The 19,999-nt window shown below is 45.1% G+C and overlaps 1 protein-coding gene across 1 annotated transcript; it reads left to right on the plus strand.

Moving 5' to 3' along the window:
- Positions 1–363: 363 nt before the first annotated feature.
- Positions 364–15,195, plus strand: LOC139599696 (NELL2-interacting cell ontogeny regulator 1-like). Its single transcript, XM_071447219.1, has 4 exons — positions 364–486; positions 662–813; positions 8,973–9,061; positions 12,941–15,195. Exons 2-4 carry the CDS (start codon positions 696–698, stop codon positions 13,004–13,006), a joined length of 273 nt encoding a protein of 90 aa, XP_071303320.1. The 5' UTR covers positions 364–486; positions 662–695; the 3' UTR covers positions 13,007–15,195.
- The last annotated feature ends 4,804 nt before the right edge of the window (positions 15,196–19,999 follow it).

The raw sequence follows: 19,999 nt of genomic DNA on the forward strand, positions 1-19,999 counted from the left end.
CAAAGTACAGGATACCATCAGCAGGCTCTGCAACTTCATTTATCCAAGCAAACTTCTGAGTTTTTCTCTCATTTGATGCCTCACAGAATGAGATCTCACTTTAAGTGAGTTACAGCTAAAGCAAGGGATGGGAGCTGAGTATTTCAGCACAGTCCCTTCAGGAATAACAGCAACAAACACAAAAACTGCCCAAGACTCTCCTAGGTGGGTCCCAGCAGCCAGTGCCTGCCAAGGAGAGGGCATGGCCTTTGGGAGCAGAGGAGGAGTGCAGCAGTGACCACCCATCACATTGTGGTCCCTTTAAATCTCCTTCCCCACTCGGCAGCTCCGATTTTTCGGCGTTGCTATAGCAAATCTCCATGGCAATGACCCCAATCAGGGAAGGGGGGATGCTGGAGGGGCGCATGCTCACAGTGCCTGCTGGAGCCTTGCCTGCTCTCCCCAGCTGCTCCGAGGCTCTGGCACCCAGGCAAGGAGAAGGAGCAGGTACTGGGCACGCTGGTCCTTGGGGTGCATCGGGGGCCCACGGCGCGGCCGGCAGCGGCCTGTGCGAGCGGCTTTGTGCCTGCAGGGCTCCGGGCTCAGCACATCTCACCCGCTTCTTGGTGAGCAGCCTGCAGGGAGCAAACTGCTGGTTTTTCACTGCTTCTCCTCGTTGCAGGCAGGGAAGACAGCTTGAGTTATCGCCGGGAGCGATGGCGCCCGTGCGGAGCGAGGCGCGGGTGGGAATCCTGCTGCTGTCGGCGCTCAGCCTGCTCAGCGCCGGGCTCGTGGGGGCTGCCCAGGACCCCGGCACTGCCATCCCTGCAGAAAGTAGGTACCTGCTGCAATCGCACCTCCTGCGATCGTACCCTGCCCTGCCATCCCTGCAGAAAGTAGGTACCTGCTGCAATCGCACCTCCTGCGATCGCACCCTGCCCTGCCTGCCTTCCTCCACTGCCCCCAGCAGCCGCACGGGCTCCCTGCTCCAGGGGAACCCGCTGCTGCCTGATAATGATGAGCGTGTGCCCTGGCAGCAAAGCACATGAAAGCAACGGCCACAGAAACAGCATGCAAGCAGAGGATTAGTAGTTATTTAGGGGAAAATTGCTAACTGCATACTCTTGATTTTCATTTGATCTTGTGCTCAAGCTCTTTGTAGGTCTCTAAGATGTGCTTCTTGAGAGTTTCATTTCATTAGATAGTTTTAATTGGTATACATAGATTTGCCACAATACCTATGATGTCCTTACTAGTCTGATTATTGTTAGAAGAAAATTTGTGTGTATTTCTGCTGGGGCTTTGCATCTTGCTTATTTTATTATTTGGTTGGAACAATAGGTCAAGTTCAACTTTCTTGTAGCTACTACAAATCAACACAGGGGGTGTTTACCCAAACAGTGCATTTGGAAAGCAAATATAAATTTCTGAAATCCTGCAAACCTAAAAAATAAATAAATCTGACAGACTGGCTTGAGCACACCACAGAGCTGGGAGCTCTCGAATTTGGATCACAGCTCTATATGAGCTTCCTCTGTCATCTTGAGTAAGTCTCTAAACTTTCTCAGCTCCAAAATGAGGCAATAGTTCAAAGTTATTAGGGGATGGAGTCAATGTTCTCGGGGTGTTTTGGTGACAGCAAGTGGGAAATAGCCACTCATTAGAAACAAAAATGTCCTCTGGAAAAAAAACAACAAGTAAGATAATTGCATAAAAACAAATCTCTAGTTCTTAGTCATGCTTACTTTGTATCACAGCTATCTTTTTATATGACTATCAAAATATTTAATACAAAGTCTGATTTTGTCACTGCATTTTATTCACAATTAATTCCATTAGATGAAACTAATGGGATTTAGATGTTGAATTTCTTTCTTTTCCATTATCTTTTTTTTTTAAATTAGGGCAAAGTTTTGGTCTGTTCTAAACCAGATCTCACTGTTGTGTGCCTGTTTCCTAGGAATTCATTAATTCTAATAAGTTTTGTGATGAGTAGTCCATTTTATCTCCTCAAAGAAAAAATCAGGCTTGGAAAATACATTGTTCATACTCTTTGTGTGTCTGTGTCAGCACAGGCAAGTCAACACATTTGGGAAAATGTATACAGGAGTTTCTTGTTCTACTTGTGTAGTGAAAACTCCCATTTGAATTGCAGAACAAAACTCTTGGCCAGGATTTCTGACCCAAGTGTCAAAGAATTATAAAAGCATAGAAAGGTGGGAAGGGCCCTTTAGAGCTCATCTGGTCCAACCCCCTGCCATGGGCAGGGACATGTTCAACTTTATCAGAGTCAAGTTCAACCTGACCTTGCACATTTCCTGGGGTGGGGCACCTGCCACCTCTCTGGGCAACCCATGCCAGCGCCTCCCCACTCTCACAGCAAAAAACTTCTTCCTTAACTAATTTAAATTGACCCTCTTTTATTTCAGAACCATTACCCCTTGACCTATCACAACAGGCCCTGCAAAAAAGTCTGTCCCATCCTTCTTACAGGATCAAGGAACCTTTTTACCATCTTATTACCCTTCTCTAGCCAGGCTGTGGAGTGCCTTGAACAGCCTTTGAGGAAGATTCCTTGTCTTGTCTCACTCCTGAATGTAAGAGTGTGGACTGCAGGGCAGGTCAGAGTGTTTCTGGGGCAGTGTTACCCAGAGACACACTGCCCCATCCCCAGGAACAGGGGCTGTGAGCACTGCTACAAAAGCAAAATGCTATTGCAGTCTGAGACCAGGCCAGGAGCAAGGCTGATTGTGAACTGTAAATTGTTTTGGGCTGCTGCAGGGACAGAGTTTTAAAGCCACAAGGAACTCCTGATGCTCCTCATCATCCACTTGTTGGGAGAGAGCTGCATAGCTGCTAAGTGCTCCAGACACTTTCCTTTGCCTGTCAGGGCTCTTCCTGATGGTTAACCTGTGAAACTCTTCCCTTAGGACATTGTGGATGCTAAATGTTTGTGTGAGATTGCAGAACTGGTTTAAATTCAAGGGAAAAAATCCTAGAAAGGGCTGTTAGATACAGGGGCATTTCTTCTGGCTCAGGGCTGCCTTAGCATGCTCCTGAGACCTGGGAGGCTCTTTGGGAATGCATCCCTCCAGACTTGCCCTGTTCTCATGCTATTCCAAGGCACCCATTGCTGGCCATGAAGGTATAACAGTGCCCAGGATGCACCCTGGCATGGGGACATGACTGCACCAGTACTCTGCTAGGATGGACCTGGGCACACTTGTGTCCATGAGAGGAGGCCAGTCAGACAGAGCTGAGTTCCAGAGTGGAGCTATCCCACTCTCAAGGCTTGGGGATGCTCCCAGACTTTCATTATTCCTCAAGAGAGCAGGCTGTGGGAGACTGGGCACTGGGTCAGGCACTCACTTTGGTGTGATCTAGTAGAGACACTCCTGGATCTTTTCCTTGATGCTCCACTGGCTACATCTCACCAGGAGCTGGTCCCTGTGGGCACTGACCCCTGCAGAGGGCACTGCCTCTGCAGCACGAGCAGCACTTCCCCATGGCTGCACTTGGGCCTCACTGTCAGCCCAGGCAAACTGGACCCAGGATGGCCCAGAGGGGAAAGGGCTCTCCAGTGCACATTCTTAACAGGGATGTGGGATGGGGCCATACTGAGTGTCCTCCAGCAGGGCAGAGCAGTGTGGTGCTCGATGCTTTCATCTGCTCCCAGCTGTGTGACATGGCACTGGCAGCGCACCCTTAGCAGGAGCATTCCCACATGGACCCCACGGTCTCTCCCCCAGCTGGTGGGAGGAATGTGTCCCTCCTGCAGCACCAGGAGCAGGACAGGGGCAGCAATGCTCCTTACAAGTGTGGGAGGTGCAGGAGTCACAGGAGAGGAGCATGAGAGTGAGTCACAGATCTCTTTAGCAGTGCAGACAGATCCTGTCCTGTCCCAGATCCTGGGATCTGGCTGGGGCTCCAGCCCCTGCTCTCTGCCAGTCACACAGCCAGGCACAGCTCTTTATGCATAATTCTAATTAGCAATGATTAATTGTGTCCTTATACTTTATTCACAGCACTTAGCATATGCAAAAGACTGCTCAAGTTTGAAGTGGTGCTACTAATACTCACAGATTATTTTCTTTAAAGTTCTCTGCAATCCACTAGGAAAAAAAATAAGTTATTTCCCCAACCTCCCATTGCATCTATAGCCCAGATCACCCACTGTGGAAGCTAAAATGTGGAATATGAGGACCAGAAGCTGGTCAGTCTGTTTTCATTAGCCAAGGTACATGAAATACGAAGAATAAACACCAAGTGTATGCAAGGGGAAGTAAATTAGACTTACACAGTGCTTTCAATCCCAGGTCTTCACCAAGAAGAAGCCAAAAAATATATTTTTTCTCTTCTCTCACTTCTCCCAAAACACACAAAGACACATAGAGTATTTGTGCTGACAGGACCCATTTAAAGAGTTATAGCTGACTCTTGATAATTCTCATTATGTTAATCCACAGACCTGTTAAGTCTCCCTATGAATGATGGTCTGTTTCCAGCTGTCAGCAAGGAATTAATAGCACTCTGCTAAACTTTGCTATGATGTGACTCAAGATTTGGTTTCATGGCTGCTTTAAGCTGATGTAAGCCTGTGCTGCCTCTGCCCTTCTCCTCTCCATGACCTGGTCTCCTCTCCTTGCACTGTTTCTTCTCCTGGCCCCAGAAGTTGGGCATTCAGGATCTGCTCTGGGGGGATAAAAGTCAGTGATCCAGCTGAGGGAGGAGCTGCATTGTGACTCCTGCTGGGAGCAAGTGGAAGTGTGGGATGCCATAGCCAAGGACAGAAAGCACAGTGGGATTGCTCCTATTGGCAACAGCGCTTATTTAGATTTGTTTGGTAAAACAGATGTTTAGGCATATTTCTGTTGGGGAAATGTCCATGGGCACCTTGCTGAAAATATTGTGGGCATGAAGAGAGGTCAAATCCACAGAGGCAGGTCAGCTTAGCAGCTCAGCTCTTCATTCTGGAAAGCAGACCAAGGCAGAGAGTGATGGAGAACATCAAAGTCCTGAGTGGGACAAAGTTGGTGATTATTTAGTAACTGTCTCTTCCACTGCAAAAATTAGAGGCAGGAAATGAAAGCAGCAGATGTCAACTTCAGAGCAGACAAGAATGGTATTTTGTTCACTCAGTGAATAGCTGAGCTGTGGAACTCATTGCCACAGGATGTTGCAGATGACAAAAGTTTGCATGGATTCAGGAAGCAACAGTGCAAATTAATGTGAGAAAAATTCATGGAGGGCTTATCAGATGTAGAAACACCAGCCAAATGCAGGATATCCTCCAGCATCCTGCTAGGCTAGGAGAACATTGCCAGACACTTACTCTTGTGTCTTCCTTGAGTATCTGCCATTGGCTACTGGCTCCCAGCAGGCAGGGATGCTGACCTGACCCAGAGACAGCAGTGCCTGGAGAAGGATCCTCCACCATGGAGCACAGCCCAGTAAATGACAGTAAAGAGTGAATATGCTGTTATGTGCTGAAACTGGCTGCATGTGCACTCTGACTTTGGAGGGCAGTGCTGTGTTAGGAGCTTTGCAGGTCTGATTCAGGACACTCAGAGCTGCACAGGCAGGTGTCCCCTTTGCCACCACCCTTCTGCTGCAGAAGATGCTTTGATACCAGGGCAGCTTCTTTCCCAGGACTGCCAGAAGTGAAATAACCACTTGGCATGGTTGTGCCATTCCACTAGTGCCCCCCTGTCCACACAGGAGCACTTGGCTGTCATAAATAGCAGTGAATGATCCCAACCATCCCATCACAGCTTTCACAAAGCCCTGGGAACACTTCCTGCGTGACAAGCAGTGACAGATTATGGAATTCATGGCTCTCCTCAAAAGTGCTTTCTTCCCACTGCAGAAGCAGGAGACATTAACTTATCACCTGATTTTTTTTTTTTCTCCTTCAGGTTCTGATTTTGAGAACACTTTGGTGCTTGTCAGCACTCCAGGGCATGCAGCACCTCCCTGAGGTGGAGCCAGGGCAAGGTGTTTCTGAGCAGACCAGAGTGAGAGGGAGCAGGGCATGACACTGAGTGAATGATGGATTTGCTGACACCATCTGAGCATGCAGGTTCTTTCTAAGGGCTCTGTTTCATGCTCTGAAGTAGAAACAATTAAATTACTGCAATACTGAAAGCAGGAGGAGGTTGAGTGTCTTTAAAGTGTGCTCAAAACCATCCTGTCACTACTCCTGTGCCTGCAGAGGCAGAGTCTTTGTGAGCAGTGCTGACAGAGGTGGGGACTTTGCATCTTCTCACAGAATGGGAATTAAATCCCTACCTTGATCCCCAGGTCTCCCTGAGATGCCACTTGCACTGAGGGGAGGTGGAGAAGGACAGGTGGGAGAGAAACTCCTCCTGAATAGATCAAAACCCCTGAGAGGCTTGCTGGGGACTGACAAGCACTCTGGCTGCTCCCTTCCTCCAGGTACAAGGCAGAAGGCAGTGCTGGCAGCAGGGTGCCAGGCACAGAGGGTGCCAGGCACAGAGGGGTACCAGGCACAGAGGGGTACCAGGCACAGAGGGTGCCAGGCACAGAGGGTACCAGGCACAGAGGGTGCCAGGCACAGAGGGGTACCAGGCACAGAGGGGTACCAGGCACAGAGGGTGCCAGGCACAGAGGGTGCCAGGCACAGAGGGTGCCAGGCACAGAGGGGTACCAGGCACAGAGGGTGCTGCAGGGTGCCCAGCAGGTCCCTGGCTCCACACAGCTCCCCAGCCATCTCAGCAGCAGCTTTGCACCCTCTGCTCTGGGAGAGCAGCACAGGTGGCTGCATGAGCACAAGGATTTCAGCTCTCCCCCCACCAGGGGGGCTCTGGGATCAGTAGGAAATGTCATCTTTCCCCATTCCCCCTGCATCTCCTCCAGTGCCTGCAATTTCTTCTGCTGAAAACTCACACATCATTAACTTCAAACAGTCAGAGGTTGGTGCAGGGTGAACCCCGGCAGAGCAGAAATGTCAGGTATTTAGAGACAATTTGGTGGGTTTTTTCAGGTGTGTTACTGGGAATGGAAGTCAAAAAAGCTCAGTCTGTGTGATTCTATTTTCTCCTTTTCCCTGTTTTTAAGCACCTGGAGGGAGCCTATAAGAAAGATGGGGAGAGACTTTTTACAAGACCATGTTGTGGTCTAAGTTACAGTTCTTTCTGTAAACCAATTATTTAGTTTTCTTTACTTTTAGGGATGAATATATTCACACTTGTGTACAGAGGTGCCAGCTTCCTTGGACACATTTGGGACAACAGCAGAGAGGAGTCTCTACAGGAATTTAAAATTAGAAATTAAGATAAGATTGAAGATATTAATGTTCCAGAGGCAGTTAGCTGGAAATCTGGTCTGGTAGCATGGAAAGAAGTGAGCCATTTTAGTTGTCAAGTCCCCTCCTCCTCCAGTCTCTGCCTTTTCCCTGCCCTGCCCCTCTGTGCACACACACTGGCAGCAGCTGCAGAGCCAGTGGGATGCTTTGCATTCCTGGCAGAGAAAAAATACAGCAGCAGGTGAAAGGAAGCAAATACAGATCTGGCATTGTCCCTTGCCAAGCTGCTCTGTAAGAGCTCCTGTAAAAACAGACCTGCCTGTCTGGTTCCTGAACCACTGCAAACTGCTATTTTCAGTGTATCTGTTGAGAATTAACCCATGTCTGAGAAGGCTAATGTGGAATTCACATGCCCTCTGAACAGAGAGAAGCTGTGAGACAAGCAGAGAAGAAGGAAAACACAATTCTTATCTCACTTGCTGTGCCTGTGTTGTGCTAGAGTAGAATGCAATATGGAGATTGTTTACCCACAGTGAAGATGTTTTGTTTCCTTGTCCTATCAGGGCCAAGAAGTGTGTGTGTGTCAGACTGTCATGGGACAGTCAGGAGAGAATGAGAGAGGAGTGCAGTGTGAGCAGTTGTGAGCAAGAGTGAGTGCATGGCAGATTCAGTTTAGATACAATGTACATAGTATAATAGAAAAAAAATAAAATAAAGTAATTAATTAGCCTTCTGATGAAGGAGTCAGATGCATCATTCTCTCTCCCCTTCATTGGAGCTGCCTTTGATTTACAATAGGGTAAGGATTTCAGTTCAAACGAGAGAGGCTGGGGGCTGAAGCAGCAGGCAGAGTCAATCTGAGCCATGCTCAGAAAAGCACACCCAGCAAAGCACTCTGTGGTTTTTGCTGATCCTGTCACATTTCCACAGAGATAGATACAGGCAGCCCTGATCTTGTACAGAGATAGATACAGGCAGCTCTGATCTTGCACAGAGATAGATACAGGCAGCCCTGATTTTGTACAGAGATAGATACAGGAGCCCTGATCTTGCACAGAGATAGATACAGGAGCCCTGATCTTGCACAGAGATAGATACAGGCAGCCCTGATTTTGTACAGAGATAGATACAGGAGCCCTGATCTTGCACAGAGATAGATACAGGCAGCCCTGATTTTGTACAGAGATAGATACAGGCAGCCCTGATTTTGCACAGAAATAGATACAGGCAGCCCTGATTTTGTACAGAGATAGATACAGGCAGCCCTGATTTTGCACAGAAATAGATACAGGCAGCCCTGATTTTGTACAGAGATAGATACAGGCAGCCCTGATTTTGCACAGAGATAGATACAGGCAGCCCTGATTTTGCACAGAGATAGATACAGGAGCCCTGATTTTGCACAGAGATAGATACAGGCAGCCCTGATCTTGTACAGAGATAGATACAGGCAGCCCTGATTTTGTACAGAGATAGATACAGGCAGCCCTGATTTTGCACAGAGATAGATACAGGCAGCCCTGATTTTGTACAGAGATAGATACAGGAGCCCTGATTTTGCATGCACGCAGGTGTGGGTGCCTGGTAAGAGCTGGAGTTTCTCCTGACAAGCTCTGTGAGTATTCCTCCTGCTAAACTGTGCTGCTGAACTGCACTTTCCTGCTAAACTGTGCTGCTGAACTGCACTTTGCTGCCGTGACAGTGCTGTCTCTCTGTGCCTCCCCCGCAGGCCGGCCCTGCGTTGACTGCCACGCGTTCGAGTTCATGCAGAGGGCGTTGCAGGACCTGAAGAAGACGGCGTACAGCCTGGACACTCGGGTACGTGTCCTGCAGGAACGCTCTCCCTCAGCCTTTATCTCTACCTTTCCCTCGGCCTTTATTTATCTCCCGGCGGCCAGGGCTGCCTGGCTGGCTGCAGCAGACGTGACATCCCTGCTGACTCACTCCCATCCCAGCAAATAGGTTTAGAGCAAGCACGGATCGTTTTTCACAGTCTGCAGAGGTTCAGTAATGATCATCCAGTCTGACTTCTTGCATAACAGCCTAAGGAGTTACCTCAGACAGTCCCTGCACCAAAGGGAGAGGCAAAGAAGATGTACAAAGGAGAGGAAGACAAGACAGATGATTTACTCTGTGCCTCACACCATTGCTTTCCAGCTGTGGACTGACTATTCACTGCAGGAGCAGAAATGAGCAGCAGAGAGAGAAGGTGGCAGGCAGGGCTGGCAGAGGAGAGGGAAGCAAACACACTCACCCCCTTTGCTCAGGGGTCGATGCTTTGTGGAAAAGGGAGAAGCACATTTGTTCATGCATTTATCACAGCACACAGAGAATTCTGCCACTTCACGTGGCAGTCTCCAGAGGTCTCAGTGAGCAAAATGAGGGTGTGTTAAATGCCCTGATTTTAGTAATTCATACATGTATGGGTTTGTAAATATGTACAAACTGGCTGGGGTAGGATTTCCACAGTGGTTCTGCTGCTGAAGTGTGCAAGAGGCAGAAGGTCTCTCTCCTCTAATAAAGCCCCCCTCCATGTATGTCTTGTTCTACCACTCCTTCCTTTGAGCAGGGCCATCCCTCTTGGCAGGTGAGAGGGCTCCTTAAGGGCTCCTCTACAGTCACACTCAGCTCAAATTGTCATTCCCAGCAAAGCCAACCAAAGGGACATAAACCAATTATGTGTCTCAAACCATCAGTCAATTGTGTAGCTTTGCCTTTGGTTTCTAGTGACCTTGGGCAGTTGTGTCAGGCCCAAAACAATAAAGTTGGAGTGACTTCAGCTTTCCTGAGCTATCAATAACAAACTGATTAGGACAAAGTTCTGAGTGTGGGTTACATTCCAAAAGTTTCCCATGCACTTGAGTAATAATAAATAACTCTTTAAGTGGTAAAGTGTCAGTAGAGGGGCTTTACTTCCAGCAGCTGTGCTGGGCACTTCTGGTGCATAGCAGAGTTCCACTTGTTTGGATTAGGGTCAGCTGAAATGTTTTGTACTTACCCATGACATGTCAAGACCAGGTGCAATTGCAGCTGTGCTGGTTCTTGTGCTGTCAACAGGCTTTGCTGGGAAGTTAAAGATTTTTTTGGAATGCAATGGAGGCAGCACAATTCCTTAATCCCAGGCACAGGGGTGTTCAGATGTGTCTGTGGTGTCTGGAGAGTGGACTGAGGGTGCAGCCCACCAGAGAGCAGCGCTGCCTTGGGGGAGGTGAGGCAGAATATAAAGGGAGGAGCTGGTGCCAGGGTGCCACAAGATGAATTTCTGTTCCTGTGAGGACCTGGACAGGCCTGACATGCCATGGCATGACTGAGACAGCTCCCAGTGCTACTACAGAGCAAGGGGCACAGGAACTGTGCATCACAAAACCAAACAGAACCTTAAACAGCTGTTTGTAGGATCACCCACCCTTAGACAACTGATCTTAACACTGCTGGTAAATAAAGGCTGTATTACTGTACACTTTTCCCAGCCTTTGTATTGATACTCCAAAGGGCTTTCTAAACACAAATTATTGATGCAGGGATACTAAAGTGAAATACAGCAGCCAAGGCCCTACAAATGGCACACTGTGGCCTTCTATACTCTGACAGGTAGAGCTTCCATATCCTTACTCCACTGCTGATGCTTGGCTCATGCTGACCAGCTATAATTTCTTGAGTTTGACACACAAATAACTTCACTGAATAACTCCTGAGTCTTGGAAATTGTTGCTACGAGGCAAGCCCCATGCAGGATTGCTCCTGCATATCAGAGACTTTCTAAGCCAATGCCATCAAGGCCCACAATTAATTTTTGTAATTGATACCTCTCTTTCACAGTCTTTCAGTTTGCAATTGAGTGCTCCCAGAGCTGCTCTTCCTGCCCGTAAATAGTCCTGAGTGACACCCAGGCAGAGTTTGTGGTAGCAGTGACAGCTTGTTGGCATTGCTGTGAAATCCAATAAGCCTGTTTGATGTTAAGATGATTCTATGATTTCTCCTGGGCTCCTAACAATGGGAGCATTCACTCATCCAAGATTTCATTGTGCAAGCAGGGAGCAGTGCTGAGCAGTGCCTGCCGTTGAGCTAAGCTGATAAGTGAAAGCAGGCAAGGAATGTGAACAAACCCTCTGTAATGCAAAGGTGGGTGTCAAAAGTTTGAGTTGAGGAGGATACAGGGCTGGGGAGGGGAGGGAAAGCCGTTCTGAAACAGCCTGTCTGGCACAGGCTTGCAGTCTGAGAAGAAGTGAATAACAGAGAGTGGGCACTGCTGGGGGACAGAGGTGCTGCTGCCCAGGCCAGGCAGGAGGGGAGCAGGACCACACAGGAGTGCCCAGCTTCTCCTTTGGAAAGCTTCTCCTCCTTCTCCTTCTCCTTCTCCTTCTCCTTCTCCTTCTCCTTCTCCTTCTCCTTCTCCTTCTCCTTCTCCTTCTCCTTCTCCTTCTCCTTCTCCTTCTCCTTCTCCTTCCCCTTCTCCTTCTCCTTCTCCTTCTCCTTCTCCATGGTTAATTAGCCCTTTGCTGTGTCCAGTGTGTCAGGAGGTATCAGGACAGAGGAACACCAGCAGGGAGAAGACCTTCTGTTGTTTCACAGAGCTTTGAGATAATTTCTTAACAAGTGGGTTTCAACTTCTAATGGGTTTTTGCAGTGTAGATGGGAAACTCATTCACAGTGAATTTAAACCCACTAAATTCGTTTTTTCTCCCCTCAAGAAACTCTTCAAGGCCAGTCTGCAAACTGCTTGAGGGACCGCAGACCACAGGGTGAAAACCACAAGATATGCTCAGGAAGAAGTTTCTCTTCAGTCACAATTGCACTTGCTGATGTGAATTCCTTGCACCAACAATCTTGAGTCTCATGAGAAATTGGCTTCTGAAATGATGGTGCCATGAAAAAGGCTCAGCCTTTGTTTCACAAAAGTGTGAGAAGAATCCACAAAATATTTAAGTTATTTGATCACAATTAAATAAATGATACTTGAATATCTTTAAAGACCTAAAATTATATTTCCCCCCTGTATGCAGAGAAAAAAAGCTCGGAAATACTTTTCCACTAAGGAGTTCCAAATACAACCGCAAGTAATTTTAAATGATGTATATTGGGAATGGTTTTTAGGCTTTTGCTCAAGTACTGATAATAAAACAACTGTCAGTAATTTAACTCAGATTGAAATAAGAACCACATACTCAGACCTAGATCTGCCTTGAAAGATTACGAGTTTCAGACAACAGGGTTAGACTGACAGCTAGATTCAACTCAGAGTTGTTCTAGAGAACCAGCAGTGTAACTGAGAGCACAACTGGCTCCTCAGCACTTGCTGTCTGGTACAATTAAATTATACAGGGCTGAAGGCATCATCAACAGGAAGCCATCAATCACCACCAAGGAATTAAGAGCAGTGCAGTTGAAAGTGGAATCTGTCGCAGTGCTTATAAAGGACACTTTAATAATTTTGACAGCATACTCCCTGGAAGTTAACTGTGAAAATGAAAACATTCAAACTATAAAAATACTCTCCCTGCATCTCAGTTCTGAATATACTCGTTTCATCCCTTTTTCTGGATGAAAACCAGCATTAAGAACAATGATTTTTCACTCAGCAGAGCACCTTGGCTACAGCTGTGCAGAGGGATTAGATCTAATCAATTATGGACTCTTTTAAAGCAATATATTCAGTTCTTTGATTTCATGGATTTTTGTTTGGTTTTTTTTTTTCAGACAGAAACCCTCCTCCTGAGAGCAGAAAAGAGAGGCCTGTGTGATTGCTTTCATGCAATACACTGAAATGAGCACTGGGATTTGGCCAATGGACATATATTCATTTTTAAAATGCTGTTCAGTGAATTACAGGAAGATACAGAGTGCAAGTTGTGCTCCACCATAAGGAAAAGCATTTTTATCAAAACAGGTATAGCTCAGATTATTTTTGCTTTGTTGTGGTTTGTCATAAGTCTATGTGATATTGCATCTGCTGAAATGTCAAGAGAAGAAACAATGCCAAAGTCTTGCTTATGGGTTTTATGCAAGGATAGCATCCTGCTTTTTTTGGTATTTCAAGCCGAAAATGGTCCTTGGACTCTCGGGGCAATCTCTTGGCTTATGTGAATTGCCATAGATCTGTGAAAGTTAGTGAAGTCAAATTTTTAAATGTATTTATAGAAGAATAACATGAAAAGGAAGCTACTTTGCCATGATGCATAGATAAACATTTACAAACAAGCAGACTTGGCATTATCTAGAAATTAATAGTTGTCACTGCCTGCTTGGCAGTCTGAGGAAGGAATTTGTTCCCCAATTGTATCAATAGTCCAGTGCACAGAAAACACAGTAATCTGTCTCACAATTTTGATTTCTTCAGAGCCACACAGTAGCTGTGATCTTTTTGGAGAGATTTATTAAGTATCTAATGTGATCAGTAACATTTGTAATCACATGAATACTGCCTGGCAGTTGAACTGATTGCATCTGCCAAAATCTTCTGGAGAAATGTCTTTCATTAAGCAAATCACATGCTGGATTGAACCACTCAAAGTGGCCTCTACAGAGAGTTTTGGCAGAGAGCCTACACAATGCCTGCCTGTCCAGGACTCTCTTGCAAACTGTATTTTAGGAAATATTTAAATTCTACCAAGATGGTCCTTAGTTCTTGCATGGACTCAGCACTCTGTCAGGGTGGGTTACAGTGCTGATGTTATTTGTATTCCTGATGCAGTGTGAGACAAGAGAGAACAAAACAATCAAAGCAGTGTAGAAGTAGTAGACAGCAAGATTGTGTCTTGTTACTCTTTAAAAGAGAATAGCAAATCCTTTCTAATTGTTTGCATTTTTTCCTTTATTTTGGGAAGCAGAACAGAAAATGGTCCCAGTGGAAAGTTCCTGTTGATAATAATACATTTTTCATTGGGCTTAAAACATCATCCCAAAGTAGAGATTTGTGTATCAGCTTGAGCATCAGGCTGAAAACTTATATACAAACAAGAATATTGGAGCAGGATCAACAAAAAAAGTAGTTTTCAAAGTAATTTTACTAATTCTTTTCAGTATGTCTGTCTTTCTATGGGTGGCTGGTGTTTTTGACATTTTGCTCTCACCCTGCTCAGTAAGTTTGGATGGAAGCTGTCTGTATGTTTCCAAACTGCTTCTCTCCCATTTTGTCTGCAACATAAAACACAAGGAAATAGGGAACTTTGACCCACTGCCAACTTATTATTTCATGTGCAGTCCTACTCAGTGACACAAAGGAGCATCTTGCCATATATTTTGCCAAAGTTGTTTGAAAGGCGTGTGGTTCTCAGCAAGGAGAACCTTCCTTGCACCTGCATTTCAAACAAGAAATCCCTTTTGTCCTTTGTGGTATCCCAGCAAACCCCTTTAGAGGTCCTTGGGACCTGTTTTGTGTACAAGAGAAGCAGCATGACACAGCAGCAGCTCCCTTCTGGTAGCATCTCACTGCACTGTGGCACCATCACAGACCAAATTTTATTGCACAAAGAAAACAGTAGGATTAACACAGCTTCCTTGCAAAATACCAGCCTTTGGCTTCTTTACTCCCACTTATATTTGGACCAAAGTAATGCACAGCTTTTGAGCCAGCTTTTTGCAGGAGATGGAGTCCCAGCACTGAACCTGTGAATTTCCAGCACAGCTCCCCTTTTCAGGGGGCAGCATGTCTGTGGTTGGTATTGATATTGTGCATGCTTATTCTGCTGGTACCCTAAAGAATCTTGCAGAGTCCTGTAACAAGAAATGGGTTTTTTTGTTCATGTTTTCATTTAGAAATATGGTTGCTCACAGTTGAATTTTGATATATGCAGCTTGTGACAATATAAAGGTGGAATGAATGACAAGTGGATGTTGTCTGACTCCCAAAGGGATCAGAGTGACACTGCAACTTTATGGTTGTAACAGAATGATTATTCTGTACTTCTCTTTGTCTATAATGCAACACAATAAAAGGGCAAGATGCATTATAATTTTTGGTGTGCTTTCTTTCTGATTTGACAAATTGATGGTGCTTATGCATTAATTAATGTCTGTTCTTTAATTAGGCAGAAAATACAAGAGAAAAAATGCTATTTTTAATACAAAAATAAGAAGACCTTGCATTCGAGCTAAATGTATTAATATATTCTAATTTGCTGAAGTAGAAAATCCAACTCACTCTTATTTGAAATAAAGGTACAGCAATGATTTTGTGAGTTTCTTTAAGGACCCCTTACTCTATACTTGGTGATTTTGATAAAGTTCCTTATAATTACAGGATGACATGAAGAAAAATTGGAGCTAGATAGTTTTAATTTATTTTTGCTCAGGAAGCGAATTTAAATTCAGAACCCCTTGAGTCTCCACTTACTAGAAGAAACCCTGTATTTTGCAGAAGGGTTTAATTGCAGGAGTGCTTAAAACAGAAAGTTTTTTCTCCCACCCAACATTTCCAGTACTTTTTTTTTTGCTGCAGAGCCAAGGCAGTGCTCATGACCTTTTGAAGCCAATCTGTGTCTTCTCTCCTCTTGGTGCAGTACTGCTGCTGATAGCCCTGGGCACATGGTGTTTGTACACAGGGTGGAATGCAGGGGGTAGCCTGTGAAATTCACAGCCAAGTCCTCCCTGGAAGAGAAATGGCATAATGGTGTTAGTGTGGTGCTGTCTCTGGGCAGGAAAGGTGACAGAAATCCTGGTAATGACCCCCACATCTCCAGAGCTTCTCATACCTGAGCCAGTGCCTTCTTTGGGTGTAATTCTGTGTGTATTCCAAGTCAGTAGTTTTGAACTGAGTCTCAGAACAACTTAGGAAGACATGTCTGGATTTCATTCTGGAAATGGAAACACAGTTTATCTTGCTTGTAATGTAGAACCCTGTTAGGTTACACCAAAGCTTAATAGTGTTATTGCTAGCTGAATCTAGCTGGTGAATGGACTCTCTGGAATACTCTGAAAATCCTGTGGAATGCCCTCTCCAGATGGAAACATCATATTTAGAAAGCAGTTATGTCTCTGTACCCAGAACTGTCTGTCAGTAAATCCTGGGTGATCTGAGCATCTGATACACATTCCCCATTTTCAGAGAAATAAAGTGTGGAAGTATTTCCTTTAAGAGTGACCATGTAGTTTGTGTGCCCCAGGCTGGAAGCCAAAGACAAGAGCTCCTCCTGTAGCAGTGGGACTCATGGTTTGCACACAGATCTCACCCTGGTGAGACAAAGCACTTGCTGAGCTGAAGGAGGCTAACAGGAGTCCCAGCTCAGTTCAAAGTTTAGCTCAAATGTGTAATTTAAAAGCAGAAAGGTTCTGAGGCTGTTGAGCCTTTTGTGAGGCAGAGAAGCATAAAGGATGTTTTCCCTTTGGAACTGGTGCAAGGCAGGAAATTTGCCCTTGCCCCTCTTGGGCTGCAGAGAGACCCCCTTACCTGGAGCAATGCTCTGCTCAGTCCTTCCCTGGCCAGGACTCAGGGCATGAGAGAAGAGGGGAGCAATGTAGAGGGGAAAAGAACCTGCCCTTTGCAGCCTGGCTGAGTTCCTGGAGATCAGGGCTCCTGACAGAGAAATCAGAGCTGCAGCCTCCCTGGGATTTACGTGCTGAGCATGGTAAGCAGGGGCTGCAACCCCCTGGCTGAGGGCAGTGCTGCAGACAAAGTATCACAGTGGGGTCAGAGCCAGGATTTGAAAAGGGGAGCCCAGAGATGTTTTGTGCATTGGTGCAAAAGAAGGGATCATTCTTCACACTCTCATCAAGCACAGCATGTGAAATTTCCAAACTTTCCAGAACCTGCTTTTGAGAGCTGTGCAATGAAATGCAGATGGAAGAGGTGGTTGCAAATAACCCTGTGCTCCTCAGCTGGAGCTGTGCAGAAGATGGGAAGTCTCAGGGAGGCTGTGTGCTCTACTTGTTCCCAAAGAAGATATGGAAGAGACGGAAGCATCTTTTGCAAACTGGTACTTGCTGATTTAAAGATTAAGGGGAAATTAATTTGCAGGTGCTTTTACCATCTAAGGAGAAAGGCAACACTCACTTAAGGAGTGTTCTTTGCTGCAAACATTAAATAGAGATGGAAAACTAATATCAATTGCAAATATATATATATATATATGTGTGTGTGTGTCTGTGTATAACATGTATAAAATATTTAGCCTCACTTTTGCTGTATTAAACATTTTGAATAAATAATTCCTGGCTGCGGTGGATGAAGCAGATGGGTCTGCTAAACTTCTGAAAAGTCACCATGATTTTCCAATGTCTGATTCTGTTTCTGCCTTGAACTGGCCTTGGGGTTCTGTTCAGAACATGCACCTCCACATAGGCAGAGGATGGAATTCATTTTACTCCATATGCTCATGATAATTTGTTGACTGCTGAAGGAGGATCCCCCAGCAAAGGGGCCTTTGGTCCACTGTGTACAAGCTTTTGTGCTCTTGCTCTGTTTTCTATAAATGTGGCTGGAAACAAGTTGAAGTTATTAACTTGCTGAATTCCAGGGGGGAGGAATGAAAAACACCAGAAGGCTCTTAAAAAAAAAAATCACTTAATCATTCTCATGATTCTTGAGGAGACCGAAACACATGGTAGACTTTGCATGGTCCACTTGCCTCAAACCTGTGTCATTCCCTCCATTCCCGAGCTGGGTGGCAAAGGGGAGACAACTGGGTCCTTGAATCATGTCATTCCATGTGGGCATTGTGGTATTTTCAGGGTCCCCTGTCATTGGGAGGAATGATGAATCTGACTCCATGTTCTTAGAAGGCTAATTTATTATTATATTATATTATATTATATTATACTAAAACTATACTAAAGAATAGAGAAAGGATACAGACAGAAGGCTAAAAGATAGTAATGAAAAAGTAGTGACTCTTTCCAGAGCCTTGACACAGCTGGACTGTGATTGGTCATTAAGTCAAAACAATTCACATGAAACCACTAAAACAATGACCAGTTGGTCAACAATGTCCAAAACACATTGCAAAGCAGCAAAACACAGGAGAAGTGAATGAGATAATTATTGTTTTCATTTTTCTCTGAGGCTACTCAGCTTCCCAGGAGAGGAATCCTGGGCAAGGGGATTTTTCCAGAAAATGTGACAATGACAGGCCATTGAGCTCAAAGATGTTGGAGAGAAAAAGCAAAAGGCCCAGTGGCAGCACAGAGCAGCCACCCATGATGGAGCTTTATACACTGGGGAACCCCAGGTATCTGCTTGCCCAGTCTGTGTCCCTAACAGATAAAAAAGAATTCACATTGAAGGTGTTCATAAATGTCCATTATTAAATCTCAGGTCACTGCAGCCATCATCATCTTTCCCGTGCTCCTTTCATAGAAGCCTCCAGTTAATGATGGGCCATTTGTTCAGCCTGGCTTGTCTCAATGCATTCTTTGGACTCCATATCATGGTTCTGCTCATGCTGAAATCATCAGAGCTGTTTTCTCAACACTGCAGCCTGAAGTCTGCCCTTATATGCCCACATGGGAATCTCCATGCTCTCACTGAAAACCACATGAGGTGACCCAGGCCTGTTTCACAGAACACACAGTTTTGTTTCCCCTCTGTGCCTAAACCAGCTGCCTTTTGGATCCCCTACTCTTCCCTTACAGCACTGTAAAACGTTTTCGTGGACAGAGCCAAGCTCCTGTGCCCCATCCCTAGAAATACAGAACAGGGGGCTGAGGGCTAAAGGAATTTGATCCTATAAATTGTGTTTCTCAAGCTGATCACAAGCTCAAGGTTGAATATTATCCATAGTTCAAGTACTGACCATGTGAAACAGCAAACAGAAGCTCAGCCTTTTTATAGTGGTGCAGAAAGTATTTCATCACTTGAAAGCATTAAGATACTAAAGATAGATGGTGCCTGCAGCACAGATTCCTGAATATATCTGTTTTTTCTAACTGTTGGTACACCAACCTGCCTTTAACCAGTTTGTACATTATAGATGGGGACAGAATGACACATCTCAAGGGGACAGATTCTCTTTACATCATATTTCATTCCATATAAATAAATGAAAAAGGAGAGGTAAAACTATGGATCTACAATTTTTTCCCCCACAGAAACACAATAATGATAACAAGTCCATCTTCCCTGATGTTTAATTCCTTTTCTTTTTAATTGCCTAAGAAAGTGTGCCTGCACCTCATTACTCAAGGTGTGTGTGGGAGGTGAATGTACAGCAGACTGTACAGCATGTAAAGCTCATCAGTAGCAGTTTATTACAAGTCTAAAGAGGAATTTGGAAGCCAGCAATTTTTGAGCTGTGATATAGCTTTGCCACTTGAGTGCTTTCAGGTACTGCCCATGTTTCTTTTGTCATCTCTGGCCTCCAAATTCATCAAAGGAAAAATATTCTTTCCCTAAGAAGAAATCAAGCCACTGTACCTCAATTGTGGATGTATTAAAGACAAACATTATTGTGTATGAAAGTAGCAAATTCTTCAAGTTACAATTGTTTTAAGGTGAAATCAGTAGGCATCATAACTCTGTCTGATATCTGGCATTAAAGATGCAAAAAAATTATTGTCTATCTAACTATTGGCTGTTTAGCTAACACTTGGGTAATATATACAGGCAATAAAGAGGTAAGTGTTATACATTTAAGCCATTTATCAAATCTCTGATTTTCCTACTTGGAAACTAATGAAAAACTTTTTTTCAGGGTCTGGTGTACATTTCTAATGCCTCTTCCTGAGCTGTGCTTTTTATATTTCTTTCCCCCAAACAATCCCATCAGTAAGATTCAATACCAAGATGTGCAAGAGAAAGGAAATAACAAGGTTATTTTGTGAGCA

Source organism: Agelaius tricolor, unplaced genomic scaffold (genome assembly GCF_023055355.1).
Source record: "Agelaius tricolor isolate 1412-34295 unplaced genomic scaffold, bAgeTri1.0.p SCAF_24, whole genome shotgun sequence".
NCBI classification, from domain to species: Eukaryota; Metazoa; Chordata; class Aves; order Passeriformes; family Icteridae; genus Agelaius; species Agelaius tricolor.

Excerpts from the sequence above, each read along its gene's own strand:
- LOC139599696 (XM_071447219.1), top strand. The coding sequence starts at position 696 with ATGGCGCCCGTGCGGAGCGAGGCGCGGGTGGGAATCCTGCTGCTGTCG. Across the intron at positions 814-8,972 it reads CACTGCCATCCCTGCAGAAA|GCCGGCCCTGCGTTGACTGC; the intron begins GTAGGTACCTGC and ends CCTCCCCCGCAG. Across the intron at positions 9,062-12,940 it reads CGTACAGCCTGGACACTCGG|ACAGAAACCCTCCTCCTGAG; the intron begins GTACGTGTCCTG and ends TTTTTTTTTCAG.